The 15,913-nt window shown below is 44.5% G+C and overlaps 1 protein-coding gene across 4 annotated transcripts in view; it reads left to right on the top strand.

Annotated features, from left to right (window-relative positions):
- Nucleotides 1-15,913, top strand: part of LOC108232033 (IQ motif and Sec7 domain ArfGEF 1) — a 99,640-nt gene that overhangs the window by 30,562 nt on the left and 53,165 nt on the right. For 3 of the 4 annotated variants that reach the window (XM_017409527.3, XM_017409538.3, XM_017409536.3), the window contains exon 3: nucleotides 3,290-3,397. The exons of the other annotated variant lie outside the window; for it this stretch is intronic. In XM_017409527.3, coding sequence (XP_017265016.1) covers nucleotides 3,290-3,397 — 108 coding nt within the window. The remainder of the gene's footprint in view (nucleotides 1-3,289; nucleotides 3,398-15,913) is intronic. 4 annotated transcript variants of the gene reach the window in all.

The raw sequence follows: 15,913 nt of genomic DNA, 5'->3' as shown, positions 1-15,913 counted from the left end.
CCCCCCCCCCCCCCCTTCCACCTGATGCACATTAGCACATCAGCTATTCATAAACCCAGATGAGCAAACGACAAAAAGCCTTTGGAGTTAGTCCCTCATTTTACGCAACAAAACCAACCATATTGATTATATTTTTTTGCGTGTTTACCTGTGAGCATCATGGTGGATGGCAGCTCTGTTTGTCTGGGAGCGTGCTAATTGAAATTTCCCATCGTTCGAGGCGAGGCCTTTGTGACCTCCCGAGCTCACGTCCCATCTTCTGTTTATCGAACGTGTCGGGTCGGGACTGGGAGTCCGGGAGAGCCTGTCAGAAAACCGACTGCGGGCATAAGAGAACGCCTCAGTCCGCGGCTTTCATTCTCCCGAACTCCTCCGCCGAGGCTCGGGGGAAAACGGAGAGGGGCGGGGATTATACGGCTCAGCCGTTATTATGGAGATGACAGCGAAGAGAATGAAGCTGCGCCGGGGCCGTTGTGCTGGAAGTCAGAAACTCTCTCCGAGGCGCGTCTCAAGGCGGCACGGGCAAACAAAGCATTTCAGATCAGTTCAAATACGTGCCTGGTCCAACATATTGTTCTGGATAATTAATAAAGCCCAAATGCAATGCCAAAGGAGATGGCGTAATATACAAAGAGGCAGCACAGAGACTGCACACTTGCAGCATCTTATTGCTGAGATGGCGTCGAAGCAGCAGATTTCTGCAGCTGTGTCTAAAATAGCACGGCGCGTGGACCGAAGTGCAGCCGGTTCACACGGCTCCGTAACCTTAAAGTGCCCTTTTGTGCAGCAGTGACAGTACGTACCAAGACAGTTGAGCTGATATTTGTCTGCAGGGACGAGGGGTGACGGTGCTGTTTCAACACTCCGCTGGCGCCGTCTCGCGCTCTCAGCCGGAGCCGTCCTCGGGGAACCGCGCCGAGCTGTTGTTGTCCTCTCCTGATAGGCGCTCGGGACTCTGCGTTTCCTGCCTCTGTCCTTGCCGTTCCTTTTGACCGAGCAAACTGGAGGTCAGGTCTCGATTAGGCTTCGTTGTGAACACTGTGACTCACAGCAGCGACATCTAACCGAGGCAGCTGGAGCTAAGGAGGAAGAGGCTCCTGCCAACTGGAAGCTTCTCTAGGCCACTTGTTAAAGTGTCTTTGGGCAAGACACTAAAGTGCACTCTTCCGCCAAACGTTGATCTGCGTGTGAAGTGTGTGTGTAGTGGAGAAAAGAACCAGGGAGAGCGACATTTAAAACCTGTGAATGTGGTGAATATCAGCAGAAAAGCTCTACATAAACTCATTCAAATGACCATAAACATGCAGTTCATTTGCTACAATATGTTTACGCAGTGGAAGGAACCAAAGACGGGAACATCATGGGCTTTTAGCTGCAGATTACCTCCATCTTACGAGGAAAAAGCTGCCGTTTTTAATTAACACGCTGTTTGTGAAGTAGTCCTTTCACTTAAAGGTTCAAAACGAGTTCAGACTTTCCGACTGTATGCCGCTGTTGGAGACGAGGGAGAAGGGAAAGTCAGCCCGTAGGTCAGAGGTTTGTAGCTCTATGTTCATTCACTGCAGAGAAATAAGAATTATTTCTATTTTATGGTAATTATTTATCATGCCGAAACGGCGGCACATGGCAGCGACACCATCAGCCTCCGAGATTTCCCTGGACCTCGAGGACTATTTATTGTCTTGCTGCGTTAGCAACAGCAAGGTTCGTTTCTTTTCTTTCTACAAATGGTCGCGACTGACAGGAAGGATGGGATTTTGTTCTTAATCCAGGCTTCAGATTGGTAGCTGGCGTGTGTTTGACTGCAGGTTGAAAGCTCCAGAAACGAGCTGAAACAACCAGGAAGCCGCTCGGCTCGGCGAAAACATCAACGACTCCCTAACGTTCCTGGAAGGAACACATATCACCCTCTGCCTTGCATACCAGAGTTTGAATTAAGTATACTGGTTGAGGATGACTCTCAGCTACTACCACGCCAAGTTTTAGCTCAATATCTCTAAAACTGACAGAGTTGTCGCCACTTTTGTGTTTGAGGTCGATTAACTGCGTTGACCATCTTGATTTAGGCCGACCCCAGAACAAAAAAAAAGGACTACCATCAGCTTCTGCTTAAGTGCCCGTATTTGATGGTGAATGGAGTTAACTTCTAAAACTTGCTTTAACGTCCCTATTGTTTGTTTTGTTTACACCAAAAACAATTGCCGCATTTTTGTGGGCGTGGAAACCATCGCGGCGCTCACGAAGCACGCTCCTAATGTCTGCGTGTCGTGTGGCGTTTTGAACCAATAAACCGAACCGTCAGACTCTGTTTTTCGCATGAAAAGCATCGTCTGGCTGAAGGAAACGTTTCAAAGAATGGCAGCAGAGATGCATTTCACTTTCAATACGTGCAAGAACGCTGTGTAGTTTCTAAAAATACTCTTCCTTTTTTTCAGTCCAGCTGTGCACTGTGCTGTAGAAATGCGGTTCAGACGTCAAATTTACAACCAACCGAACTTGTGCGAGACGTGCAATACGTTCTGAAACCGACTGACTCTTAGATGTGCAAGAAAATGACAATTAAAACAAATGGAAAAAGGTTTTAAAGCTAAATCAGGTTGAAACGAAACAAAAAATGGGGAATGTGAAAGTGACTATTCTTAGTTTTGTCCACTTTTTCTTTCTTTTCTTTATTCTTTTTCCATCAGGGACACAAATGTGTCATTGTTGTGGCAGGGAGAGTGTAGCAGAGGGTTCTGTGGCCAAGCTGTCAATAAAAGCTTCGGTTCTTCCTCTAAAAGGACGAGTCTGACACAAAGTTTGAGAGCCCAGTCGTGCCAGAAATCCTTTCTCCGCTCCCATGTTTCCAGTCAGCACTTTTTTTTTTTTTTTTTGAAAGCTGTACTTGAGTTAATGGTCCAAATACCGACCCTTCTTTAAAAGAAATATTTTAACTCTTTACGGCCTCGGCTCAGCTTCACTACCTCCCCGTTAATAACTTCCGGAAAAGTGTGTGCACCGTTTCAGAACGAGAATTATTTAGAATGTTGTCTTTTTTTTTTTTCACCCCCATATTTAAAAACTGCCTCCGCGCATTATGTGGCGTCTACGGTGTCGTTGATTTAAAAATAAACAAATTTATTTGAGCCCACGGCGGCGATAGCTTCCCATTCACGAGCTGCTGGTGTGGAAACCTCTGAGGGGAGATGGACGCTTTATGGCCGAGCAGTCATTTCACACTTGGAGTGTTTGCTAAGTCTGTTGTGTTCGGCGCATTGGTTGTGTTGTGACGCTGTTTGTCCCCCTCCAGGAGACATGCGTCCCTGCCGATCGAGGCCACAGAGAATCTCGGGAGGTCTGTGTCCGAGGGCTGCAGAAGAGTCGCCCCCTGCCGCAGGTGGAAGTCGGCCTCCTTCGGGTACAGTGGCATGTTTCATTCCAGCTTTAATGTCACCTGAAAGCGCAAACCTTTTATCCGTGCTTTTGCCGCTCATTGTCTAAAAGTCGTCAAAGCTGAAATCAGTGCCCCGCTAGTTAGCCTGGGCGCCGGGGCGTATTGGCCGTGACAGCTTGACAGCTGCAGACTTCGCAGGATCCCCCCCCCAAGTTTGAGGCTTTGCAGCTGTTCTCCAGTCATCAGTGTTTCATGAATGCAGTTTGAGTGCCTCTTGTTTTGTTCTCCTGATGCGCGCGCTCATCCTCCGCGACCAAAAGCACTCCAGGAGGAGATCATTAGGGACGGCCTTAATGAAATATGGTCCCTGTGTAAATGAGCCTGCGTCGGCGCTGCTCAGCCATTAGCGTTCGCCGAGGCCCAGACCTTGAGAAGGCTCCTCGGCGAACGCGGGGAGAGAAAAGGCGAGCAGTCAGTCAAAATCTGCGGGACTGGCTGGGGAAAGGGGGCTTCAAAGAACTTGAGAGCGTTTCAGAGCTGCCTCCTAGTGCTTTGTGCTTCATCATTAAAAAGAAATATGCGCTTAATCCATAGCCCACTTTTGGCTCATGTGCAGCACAAAAATAAATCCCACAGCAAAGCTGGAAAATGTTCTATTTTTAAAAAAAGCTGTGTTCAGGAGTATCTGATGAGTAAGAACATTTGGAGGCTGTTTTTAAACTCCGGTAGCGTTGCAGAAATTAAATGTTTGCTGCGTTTTCTTGCTGATGAATCCTTCACTCGCCCCTCTCTCCGTTTGTCTCATTAGGATTGTTTCTCAGTGAGTAATCTTTAGTGCAGCTGAGGCTAATAGGTTAAATGGATCATGGCGGCCGTGAGCGTCAGTTGATCATTTTCCTCCTCTTCAGCTCAGCGGCGTTGTTTACAGTGCAGAAGGTTAACCCATCCCTCGCAGACGAGCCATTACAAACAGCTAATTAATAAATGATAGCAGAGGAAGGCGGCGTGCCCTCAGTCTTCGCCGACTCGTTTCTGAAGCCTGACTTATTACTTCGAGACAGTGGGAATCGTACATCGAGGGGCAGTTGGGTCGTAACAAGACTCTTGAGATCCGTCATGAGAAAGCCCTTCTTACCAGGTTTGTCTTTGAGGCGGCAGAGCTCTGTGTTGCTTCTTTCTTTCTTCCGCCTCTTGTAAATGCAGCTACAGGTGGCTTTCAGAGTATTTCTTCATCCAGCCCCCTTCGCACTGGAGGACAACCCTGATACGACGTAAAAATAAGATAAAATCAGCCAGAACGTGGATGGTCTTTGCAGGGTCTTAAAGGGATGGGAAATGGACTGTACTTGCATAGCGGCTTTCTAGCCAACCAGGCTACTTAAAGCACTTCACAGCACTATCTGTGCCCTCATTTACCCATCCTCACACATCCGTACAGCGCTCTGCTACATCACTAGACAGCTACTCTGAATAAATCATCCTATAGAGTCTCATCAGTGCTTTAGATCACTTTCATACACTGATGGAGCACATTGGAGGCAGTGAGGGGTTCAATGTCTTGCCCAGGGACACTTTGACACGTGACTGCATGTGTCCAGGGGTCAAACCTCCGACTCTCTAACCGCCGAGCCCCAGCCGCCCCAGAGATCAGCTCTTTAGACGCTGAACGTTGTTTGGTTAAGAAACCAGCGACAAACTAAACAAACGGTGTTGTGTAGAGGTTTAATATTAGTTCTCTCACACTGGTTTGTTGTTTTATAAGCTTGAAAAAACAATACAAAACTGGCCCTCGTTTGGCTAGCTGTTAGCCTAGCCTAGAGGAAAACCCTTGCCCCTTTCTCCACACTCCATGCCGATGTTACGGCTGATAAGGCACCAACCACTGATTACCATTTCACAAGCATCACGTCATGAATTGCCAGACTATCCCTTTAAGGCGGGCATTGGGAACAAATTGGCCACTCTCGGCTCTGAACATGACCGTGACACGGTGAAGGTAACAACCCCTGCCTGGCAACAGCGTTGTGCTGCTGCGGCACGATCCAAAAACATCGCCGCATCCCGACGCGGTGTGGAAAAAGTCAGCAGCAGCCGGAGGACGGCGAGGCCTCAGGAGAGCCTCTCAGGGACGCACAAAATGGCCCCAAAAACCCAATTGGCGAGTCCTACGAGTGTGGCAGCATCATGATTGCCTTCACACTAAAGGTTCTCCAAATTTGCTGCAATTTTACTGTGCCAGTAGGTTGTGGAGCGAGTAGGGGTGTCGTCGTCCAACCTGAAGGGGGCCTTTTAGAAAAGGCCAAAAGACAATATTGTGAGCTATTTATTTTTCTTCTTTTTTTTTCCTCAGCTCATCTGTTTGGTTGCACCTCATTGGTGCTAAAAGCTGAGTTGTAAGCTGCACAAACACAAACTAATCAGGCAGCTAAAATCACACAGTTGTGGTCCTACATGCTGCCAAAACTTGATTTGAGTCTCTGGCCGAAGTGAGTCCCACATGAGACGAGTGTGGGTCAGAGTACGATGCAGGTGCACAACTTAGAGGCAATTGTTTTTATATTTTTATAAATGAACTGCTGCTGAATTTGTATCGTATGTGCACAAGAAGTTTAGTTTTTTGTTTGTTTGTTAAACACACATTGAATCACATCATATTCACTAAATTCCTGTCCCCTTTTTAATGGTAAGTTGCCTGGATTTTGTAAAAAAAAATGTTTGTAATCATAGAAATCTGATAACATGGAGGTACTTTTCAGTCTGTGTGCCTTTTATTACACAAACAAGTAGCAAAATATCCCTTTTGTCTCCTTGGTTTAAAACTATGATTTTCCTATTCTTTATAACTAAATAAAAAAAGGAAAAAAAAAAAACAGTTTTAATCCCAAAACTTCATCTTTGTTCCTTTTTTTCCCCCTCAAAGTAATACCAGGTATTATTGATTTTCACGTAAGTCTTAAAAATGTAGTTTTGAAACATGCCGAATGAGTTTATCCAACACAAAAAAGACAAAATGTTGACAAAAATCCCTCCAAAGCTGGAAGGAATAATGGCCATTTTCTATTGTTTGGCAATAAAAGGAGTTTGGGAAATAACACTGACTTAGCAGGAGCAAAAATCGTGTTACACGGTGTTAAATGATTCAATATTCTCTAATCTATTTCTGCTCGTTTCGTCCTCCTAGTCGCTGAGAATCAAGCTGCCTGTAGAGAGATCGCTGTCTGCTCACATCACGAAGTGTAGCACGTTTAGGTTTTGTAACTCGATACGCAGTCGAGGTTTTCAGAGGGTCCAGTGCGCGACTCGCATCCTGCACGTGCGCCCACGACAAAACAGCCGTCGCCCTGGAATCAGCTGAGTGACAGCAGCAGCATTGATAGGAGCGGCATGCCGCACGTGCCTCCTCCCACCACTCACACACACATCGTTTCAGCTCGGTGACTTTGACCCATTTCGCCTCTGTACTTTCACACCCGACACCAGCAACAAAGGCACGTCAGGCCCGACTTGAAAGCGTTCGGTGAAATGGGGCTGAGATGCGCAGACAATTCATCAAATCACCTGACAAATTTTTTTTTTTTTGGTTTTTTCGCTTCAAGCCCCTGCTCTTTTCCCGACAGTTTCTGTCTAAGTTTCTGTCTCGGGTTGGAGCAGTGGTTGAACTAGAAGAGTTCGTCCGTGTCGCTCCTTCCCATGAAGCCGAGGTTTATTTAGTGGCAAACATTCAGGAGAACTTAGCGCTAATCCTTCCTTCTTTCTTTTTTGTAATCCACAATTCTGGCCAGTTTGGAGTAAAACAATGACTGTGAGTGGGCTGCTGTCTGAATGCATGCCTTGAATATCTCTCACACACACACACAAACAGCTAAGCCAACTAAAAGTTTTAGAATTGGACCGCCGCATAACTCAGATTGAAAGCATCTTTTACCAAAGCCTCGATAACAGCTGCCTTTTGTCGTACCTTATTTCTATTCAAGTTTGATTTCCTTCAGCGATGGAAGCCAACTTGACATGATTCGACAAAGGTCAGGGAGCAGATCTGAGCACAGGATGCTGCAGCGATGTCAACCGAAGAGCATTTTCCCCCCTTTGAGTTCGAAAGAGAAATGTGGGAAAAGGGAAAAAAAAAAGTGCTTTGCAATCATCTCCCATTGAAATGCTGCTGCTGTGCGAGACTCCCAGTGAGTGACTGATTTTTGCACTCACTCACTCACTGTTTTTCTTTTTTTTCTCCCCCGACTGCGTTTGTGTGGCACTAATTTGAAACGAAGGGGGTGAAATAATAATTACTTTGCCATTTCTGATGTGCGGTGCCATGCCCCGCAGCATGCTTATTGCCTCACTTGTTTAGCTGTACGCCAGGGAACGTAATGAAAAAAATGCCGAGGAAAAACGTTTAATTATCCAACCTAAATTATTCATTCCGAACGCTTGTTGTTTGGAAAAGCAGCATCTGACCTTTTTTTTTTTTTTTGGTATTCTTGAATACTTTACTGCGAACGAAATGAATCTGGAAATGTTTGCGTTTGAACAAACGTACGCAAAGCTGAAGTTGGGTTTGGGGGGCATCTTTGGAGACAGCCAATCAGATTCGGCGCGAGCGGAGTGGCTGCTGTACAGTAATAGTGGAAACATGCCCCAGGGAGTAAAAATGAATCAGCGTTTCTCTTGTTTTCCTCTCCGTCTCTTCCCTTATTCACGCTCTTCTCGTCTGACTCCGCCGGTTTCCTTTTGTTGCCGACTGCTCTCCTCTCCGCCGCTCACAACAAAACAATTACATGCATAAGTAGCAATTGATCAGCTTATGTAAGGAGCGTCACAGGCAGTCCAAATGATTAGATGTGATGACTTTTTTTTTTTTTTTTTTTTCCGGGTACCTAAATGTGTTTATTAAAATCGGAGCAGTGCTGGTTATGATGAGCCTTCCAATAAACCTGATAATGGTACCAGAGGAGCTCGTGCTACTATAGTTCAAATAAACAACAAGCTGTAGGTTTTTATTTTGGGATTTCAGTGTAAAAATATCCTCCTGAATATCTCTTTCTGTCACCTACTGCCATAAAGCAGTGCTATAATTGCCTCTGTGTGTTTGTTTATCTGTCCGTTAGCGAAAGAAATATCAGGAAAAAGTGGCTGAACTGCAACGAAACCCTCAAAGTAATCACCGGACGTTCATCTGCAGCTAATTAACTTTTGGAGTCAACCTGATTCAAGATGGCCACGGCAGCTAATTAACCTTAGCTAACCCAAAAACTCAGAAAACCAGATTTTTGAGCTGCAGTTCAGTGGCTTATCATCCCCAACAAATACCCTCGCCTGGAATAGATCCTGCAGAGTTTCTGCACATGTAGAACTGATTCACTTTTGGATTTAAGATGGCCTCCACAGCTAATTGTCAATGGCAGACAGAAAAATGGCTCCAACTTTTACAGATATTGAGTTAAAATCTGCGTTGTAGCAGAGAGTCATCCCCAGCCCATTGTCAGAGGGCCTGACGGGCGGATGGATGTGTTTTTGAAAAGGGTAGAATTGCCTTCATAAATAATGGTTTATTTCTAATTACCTAGGCTGCAATAAATATACTTTTAAAAGTGCAACAAAGGTCCTAATTCATGCCACCCAGAATGCTGCCAACAGTCACATAAGAAGCAATAAAAACAAATGGCATATGTCAAGTTTGTTTTATTTATTATCATCCAGGTGTTACTTTCAGTCCATAATATCAAAGGAAATGTGGCTTTCTTTGACAATTACAACTTTTTAAGCCCCACGGGAGGATCGAGGGAGTTCTAGTTCTGAATAACTTTATACCTAAATATTGAATTGCCTAAATAATTAATAGTTGGATCAAATAAAGGGTAGTGCTGCTGGAAAAGATGACAAGAATAACAAGTGGGAATGAATACAAGTAGATGGTTCAGGTTTTAAAGAGGTGATATTTAGCCTAGAGTAGTGTCGATCTTTGTGTGATCCGTGGTCAGACAATAAGATCTGACCAGGAAATGAAAGCTTTTTGCCTCAATATGTGCATTAAAATGCAGAGAAAAGCGGCTTATTTCTCACTTTAGAGGCTATAACAAATAATCAGTTGCTTCAGCACAAGCATCAATACAAACCAGTCAACAAAAACCACCTACTAACGGTTAAGAAAAAAAACAGGGTCAGCACCTTGGACAAGCAAAAGAATGAAATATTTCCCTGTTTGAGGGCTCCACACTGTATTCATTACCCAGATGAGCCTGACGTGCACCATCCTGCCCTCGATGTCACAGGCAGAACAAAAGGAGGCAGATTACCTGACCCTTTCTCAGAACCCCCTCGTCAAATTTACAAACACGTTCCTCGAAGTGTTTAATGCCTTTTTTTTATTATTATTATTATTTTAGACTCGCCTGCATCTTTCACATCCACGCTGAGCCGTAAGCCCGAGCCCACAGAGCCGAGCGGGGCGAGGAGGAGAAGTCGGAGGAATGTGTGAAAGAACAACCGAATGTTCAAATGGTGAAAAGGAAATTAATTACACGAGAGGTGATTAGTTTCATATGAATTATAAATGCCATGCTTTAGCTCCCATTAGCTACAAAAATGTCTCGGCCGCCAGTGTGACGGAAAGTAGAACAACTGAGGATAAAAAGCTGTGTAAAGTTCATTTTAATACGAGCGGAGTTGGCTTTAAATCATGTAACGGGTCTCCATCTGAGCACCAGGTTCTGAACTAACAGATATATTCAGCTTTTCTCTGTTTCCTTTATTTTATGACATCTTCTGTAATGATGTGTGATTATTTGATACGATCCACATGCGTCTTTCATGGCTGCGTTGTGGTTTAATTAGTCGTGCACTTATGGTCACATTGTCCTCCCCTTGAAAGTTGTGAAGTGCTCTGCAGGATTTGGAGGTGAGTGCAGGACGTCTGCTCACCGAAACGGTGAAACCAGAGCTGTCGTTGGTCTACAAGGGATACAGGCTTGCAGCATATGCTTGAACTGGGTAATTACTTTTCAGTGGGACTATGGAGATTAATCTGTGCAGATTCATGGACACACACATGCATGACGTAGAGCGGCCATGACACGGTGCGGTTTTGGGATTAAAACTAGACTCGTAGGTCTATTACGTCTTTAAAATGTGTTCCGTTTAAAAACTCTACAAGCAGGTGTGTTTATTAAAGCATCCACTATAAAACAGAAAAGTTTTAATTTTTTTAGTGGAGAACTCTTCTTCTGGTTTCACTTCCTGCTGTTCAGCAGCATCGGTTTCTCATTATCCATGCCTGATGTTCAGGAAGAGAACTGCAGCAGTGTTGTAAAAACAGCAACAACTACTGTGAAAGTGTGCTTCAACCTGATCATGTGGATCAGTTAACATTAAAGAAGAAAAGGTTAACCTGTATCTCCTTATTCATAATAATATATTATTATGTTATTTTTGCAAAGAGCATCATCTTTGTGTATTGTTTAATTGTAAGTCAAGTTTTATGAAGGTGTTTTGTAGTTTTACAACTACATCATCAAAAGCTTAATTGTGCCATTATCAAAGGCTGTTGTGTCGTTATCAAATGCTTAGTTGTCATCATCAAAAGCTGAGTTATGTCATCATCAAAAGCTTAGTTGTCATCATCAAAAGCTGTGTTGTGTCATCATCAAAAGCTTAGTTGTCATCATCAAAAGCTGTGTTGTGTCGTCATCAAAAGCTGAGTTGTCATCAAAAGCTGTGTTGTGTCATCATCAAAAGCTGTTGTCGTTATCAAAAGCTTAGTTGTCATCATCAAAAGCTGAGTTATGTCATCATCAAAAGCTGTGTTGTGTCATCATCAAAAGCTGAGTTGTGTCGTCATCAAAAGCTGAGTTGTGTCGTCATCAAAAGCTGAGTTGTGTCGTCATCAAAAGCTGAGTTGTCGTCATCAAAAGCTGAGTTGTGTCATCATCAAAAGCTGTTGTGTCGATATCAAAAGCTTAGTTGTCATCATCAAAAGCTGAGTTATGTCATCATCAAAAGCTGTGTTGTGTCATCATCAAAAGCTGTGTTGTGTCATCATCAAAAGCTGTGTTGTGTCATCATCAAAAGCTGAGTTGTCGTCATCAAAAGCTGTGTTGTGTCATCATCAAAAGCTGAGTTGTCATCATCAAAAGCTGAGTTGTGTCGTCATCAAAAGCTGAGTTGTGTCGTCATCAAAAGCTGAGTTGTGTCGTCATCAAAAGCTGAGTTGTGTCGTCATCAAAAGCTGTGTTGTGTCGTCATCAAAAGCTGTGTTGTGTCATCATCAAAAGCTGAGTTGTCGTCATCAAAAGCGGAGTTGTCGTCATCAAAAGCGGAGTTGTCGTCATCAAAAGATGAGTTGTGTCATCATCAAAAGCTTAATTGTGTCACATTTAAAGGCCTTTTTAAATGTGTGGTGAATAAGGGAGAATGTGTATCGTAATTAAAAATGAATCGAGACAGAATTCTTTGGGAATTTTAGGCCAAAACATGTTGTGATTAAAGGCTGAATCGTATCGAATTTGAGTGCTTTTTTTGCTGCTCGTGTATCTTTAAAGAATCAGATCGCTGGCAGTGTAACGAGACACAACCGCGTCAGCCCCAGACCAGAGATGCCCCGCCCTCGCTCTGCTCTGATTTAGTTCTGACGGCATGTGGCTGAAAATTAAAGAATAGTACAAAAGCAAAATCGTTCACAGAGGAACTCATCAATCGAGGAGGAAACAGCTGCTTCTGTCTATGGCACTTTCTGGTAATCATTAAATCCTGTGGGGGGTGCGGGGGGAGAAAAGCCAAACTTTAACTGATTGGTGTATTGCCTGTGAAGTAGTAGCTGCTGCATTCATCGCCTGCAGCTGCCTTCTGGTTCACTTCTGTGCCGAGTTAAGACCTCTGCCTCTCTGCACCCATCAAGTCCAGCTCAAGGCTGAATGAGTGCTTTTTAAATACCCAAGATGCTCTCCATCTCCTTTTTTTTTTTTTTTTTTTTTCTCACTTCACGGTTCTCTTTTGATTCCCTTCTTTATCCTCCAGATATTTTCTTTCTTCTCCGTCTCAGTTAAAAAAAAAAAGAAGAAGAAGAAGAAAAAGGTCCTCGACCGCTCCGTTTCTTTTTCTTCTTCTTTTTTTTTCCACCCTCTCCAAGTCGGTTCGTCCTTGCGCGAGTCTCCTTCCGTCCCCGTCGATTACGAGAACGCGTCCGACTTGATTAAAACACGTCGAAGGGAGGTGGGAAAGCGGATTTATTGAGGAAAGTGGTTGGGGGTGCGACTGCGAAGCGTTAAAAGAGTTTAGCCTCCACTTTCCCCAGAGCTCCCGCGGTCTAAACGAAAGCTCACAAGGTCCCGATCGGATCCCAGGGCCTCCGACCTCACATGTGAATAATTGATATGCTCTGCTCCATGTTTTTTTTTTATTGCCACGGATGTCCGTTTTTAGAACAGAACCTATGATTATCTCCGGCCTTCTTAAATAATAGCACTGCAGAATCAGGGCCTATCGATTCTGCAGCATCACAGAGCTCCTGCTGAAACGGCCACTCTGTTATTTACTGACTGCTGGAGGCAGGAAGGCAGCTCGTGAGACTGCGGCGCAGCGGTCAACCGTGTGGGAAGGGACACGCCGTGGAAGGTGGCGGCGGCGGTGGGAGGGAGTCCTTTACCAAACGTGGGTTCGCCGCAATCGTTATTGCGTCCATCCTTTTCCTGCAATGCCCCGACGATATCGGTAGTCACTTTCAGAAAGGTTTAACAACACAGTAAACATTTAGTGCATGTGGCGGAAAGCAGTCCTCTGTAAATGAATGAGCAGTTATTGTGTAGATGAAATAGTGTCGCTTTAAAATGGGGGGGGGGCAGAAATGAAAGTAAGCATTAAACTCCGCCAGCTGTATGAAATCGTTCTTTATTGGGCTTTTTTTTATTTACTGCTGTTGGTATTGTAACGTTCGGATTCTGCCAGATGGGAAATAAAAACTGCGCAATTATTTAATGGGTCCGTAAAACAGAAGGCCCACTTCCGTAATGTGTTTGAACTCCTGGGGAAGCCATCTTTGAGGTTTCCAGCCGCCGTTTTTTTTTTCCAGAAGTTTAATTACAGGCTCGGCGCTGCGCTCTGAAGCTGGATCTGAGGGACGGCTCGGTTCTGATCCGGGATCCTTTTTCTTCCTTTTGACTGAAAGTGAAAAAGAGGAAGTGTGGGGTGTGTGTGTGTGTGTGTGTGTGGGGGGGGGAATGGATGGTTTGTTTGTCGCTCCACACACAAACGGGGCTCGAAAGATACGTGATACGTGACAATAACGAGGTGAAGGCAATTAGATGTCAGCGTATCGACCCCGTTTTATTTGCACTTTTAGTCCCGGCGCCCTTTTTAGGGCCTTCAGATTGATTAACTCATTTCAACCTTTGGCTTCATTTTAACATAATAGTAGTCTGGAGCCGAGTAAACATGGAACTGTGCACGCAAAGACTTTTTTTTTTGGTTCTGTTAGTCCCCGAAGAAACAAAAAAATGATGAACCGCAAACCGTTCGAAGGCTCGAGTCTTCAGCTTTTATTGTGAAATGGTAAACTTTGCTGTTGATTAAAACAAGCTGTTTATGTGTTCTGAGCATGCTGATTATACTCGATTAAAACCGCTGATAAATGGGACGAAATGAGAGGATTTTCAGCTTGGTTTCAGTAAGAGCTGCTTCGTGTTAACCCTTTCCCTACAGTCTGAACGTTTGGGATCAATAGTTCCTCAAAGTTTTCTGCAGGTCTCAAAGGGTTTGTTTTTTTTGGGGGGGGGACTTGAGGTTTTTACTCATCTTCCTTCCAGACCTTGTGTCTGACTGTGACAGCGTACGGTGCTGTGTGTGTTTTTAAAACAGAAAAAAGGAAGAAAGTGGACAAGTGGTGGAAAAAAAACCTCAACCGTATCTACAGAAATAGAATAAAATGAAGCAGAAACAGGACCTGAGAGATATTTCATCCTTCTGTTGATCGTCTGCTGTACGACAAATGTTGGTGCTAAAATTACATTTTACGTGTCAGACTGTTTTTTATATTTTCTCTGGTGTTTCTTCATAAATTCAGCTAAATTAATAATGAACAAACTGTGTAACAGGCTGCTGGTAACGAAGTTCTTAAAGAACCTGTCGAAAATGGCTTCTTTACTCTTTTTATCGCAGGTTCATGCTTTGACTTTAGGAGCCTTCTGATGCTTGAATGATTCGTAGGTCAGAGTTAATAAAAATAGTGAAGTACTGGACCCAAAATAAGTGGGGGAAAAAGCAAACGACAGCTTTAAAAGCCCTTCAGAATGACTGAGGAACCGCTGATCAAGACCAATCTAAGATGATATAAGAGAGTTTGGCTCGTTAGAAGTAGGGTCGGCCGTCGTTTGAATTTGAACGAGTCTCGATTCCGATTCTTTAAGAGAACCGACATCTTTGCCTTGGCCTCTTTGGTGAACATCCTGGAGTCTGGTAACGTTTCAGGTTGTTTGTCTGTGAGCTAACGTTAGCTGGGTGTTTCCGTTTGAGCTGAGCCACCGTTTTACGTCGAGGATAACTTGTTCGCCGCCTCAGCGTTGGTATGAGACATATCATCTTGTTTTACTGACCTGATTCTGACTGCAGAGCGGCGACGGGCTGAGGCCGCCATCTCTGGGTCCGAACGTCAAACAGAAGCTGGAGCTCGCCTCATTGGTTTGACTCAAACACATTAAAACTACACCCTAACTGCAACATCTAAACACTAAATATCACAAATCTCATACCTCACTCCCGCGCTCACCGTTAAACCAAACTTCCTTCAACTTTTGCGCCTCTTTCTTCTTCTTCCTGTAGATTTTTTGGCGCTTGACTGATAACTTTGGTCCTCCGTCAGGTTAGAGAGGGGGTGTGTTGTATCATTCAGCGGGGTTGGGTGTAAGATGGGTTAAAGGATAAAGGATGAAGGATGGGGGGGTGGGGGGGGAGAGTTTTCTCCCAGAGACTCTCCATCTATGCCACCACTGCAGCTGTAACGCGCTTCAAATATGACGATGATTTTCAGAAACAATAGATGTGGCGTGAATTCTTATAGTACCATAACTCTGGTTTTTAGTTCTCTACACTCGGCTCAGATCCTTCTGAATGCACTGAAGATGTTTATACTGCTTAAAAACTGACCTAAAGCATTGATATTTGCAGGTCTAAGATGCTTCCTTTAGATAAACTGTGTTCACTTTCTGCTCTGTTTCAGGAGCCTGATTACCCTGAGTCATGACGGCCGGTTTGTCGAGCTCACCCCCCTCCTCCACCCCCCCCACCTCTGAAAGCCTCTAAATCTCGAGTCAGATATCAGCCATCTCGGCAGATTGCCGTCTCATTATCAAGACTCTCGTAAAATATTCATTTAAATTTTATTTGTAGCTCGTGGGCAAAACCTCGCCCTCCCTGCCTCCCCCCCTCCACCCTCCCAATCTGTACGCGTGAAAAAGCAATTTGACTGTAACAAAATGTGTGTTTGCGTGCAGGATTGCGGGGGGAGGGGGGAGGGGGGGGGCTCTGTGTGCTTCCGAGGGTCTGAACAGCGGCGAG

Source organism: Kryptolebias marmoratus, linkage group LG8 (genome assembly GCF_001649575.2).
Source record: "Kryptolebias marmoratus isolate JLee-2015 linkage group LG8, ASM164957v2, whole genome shotgun sequence".
Taxonomy (NCBI): Eukaryota; Metazoa; Chordata; class Actinopteri; order Cyprinodontiformes; family Rivulidae; genus Kryptolebias; species Kryptolebias marmoratus.
This window is presented reverse-complemented; position numbering and strand designations above follow the sequence as displayed.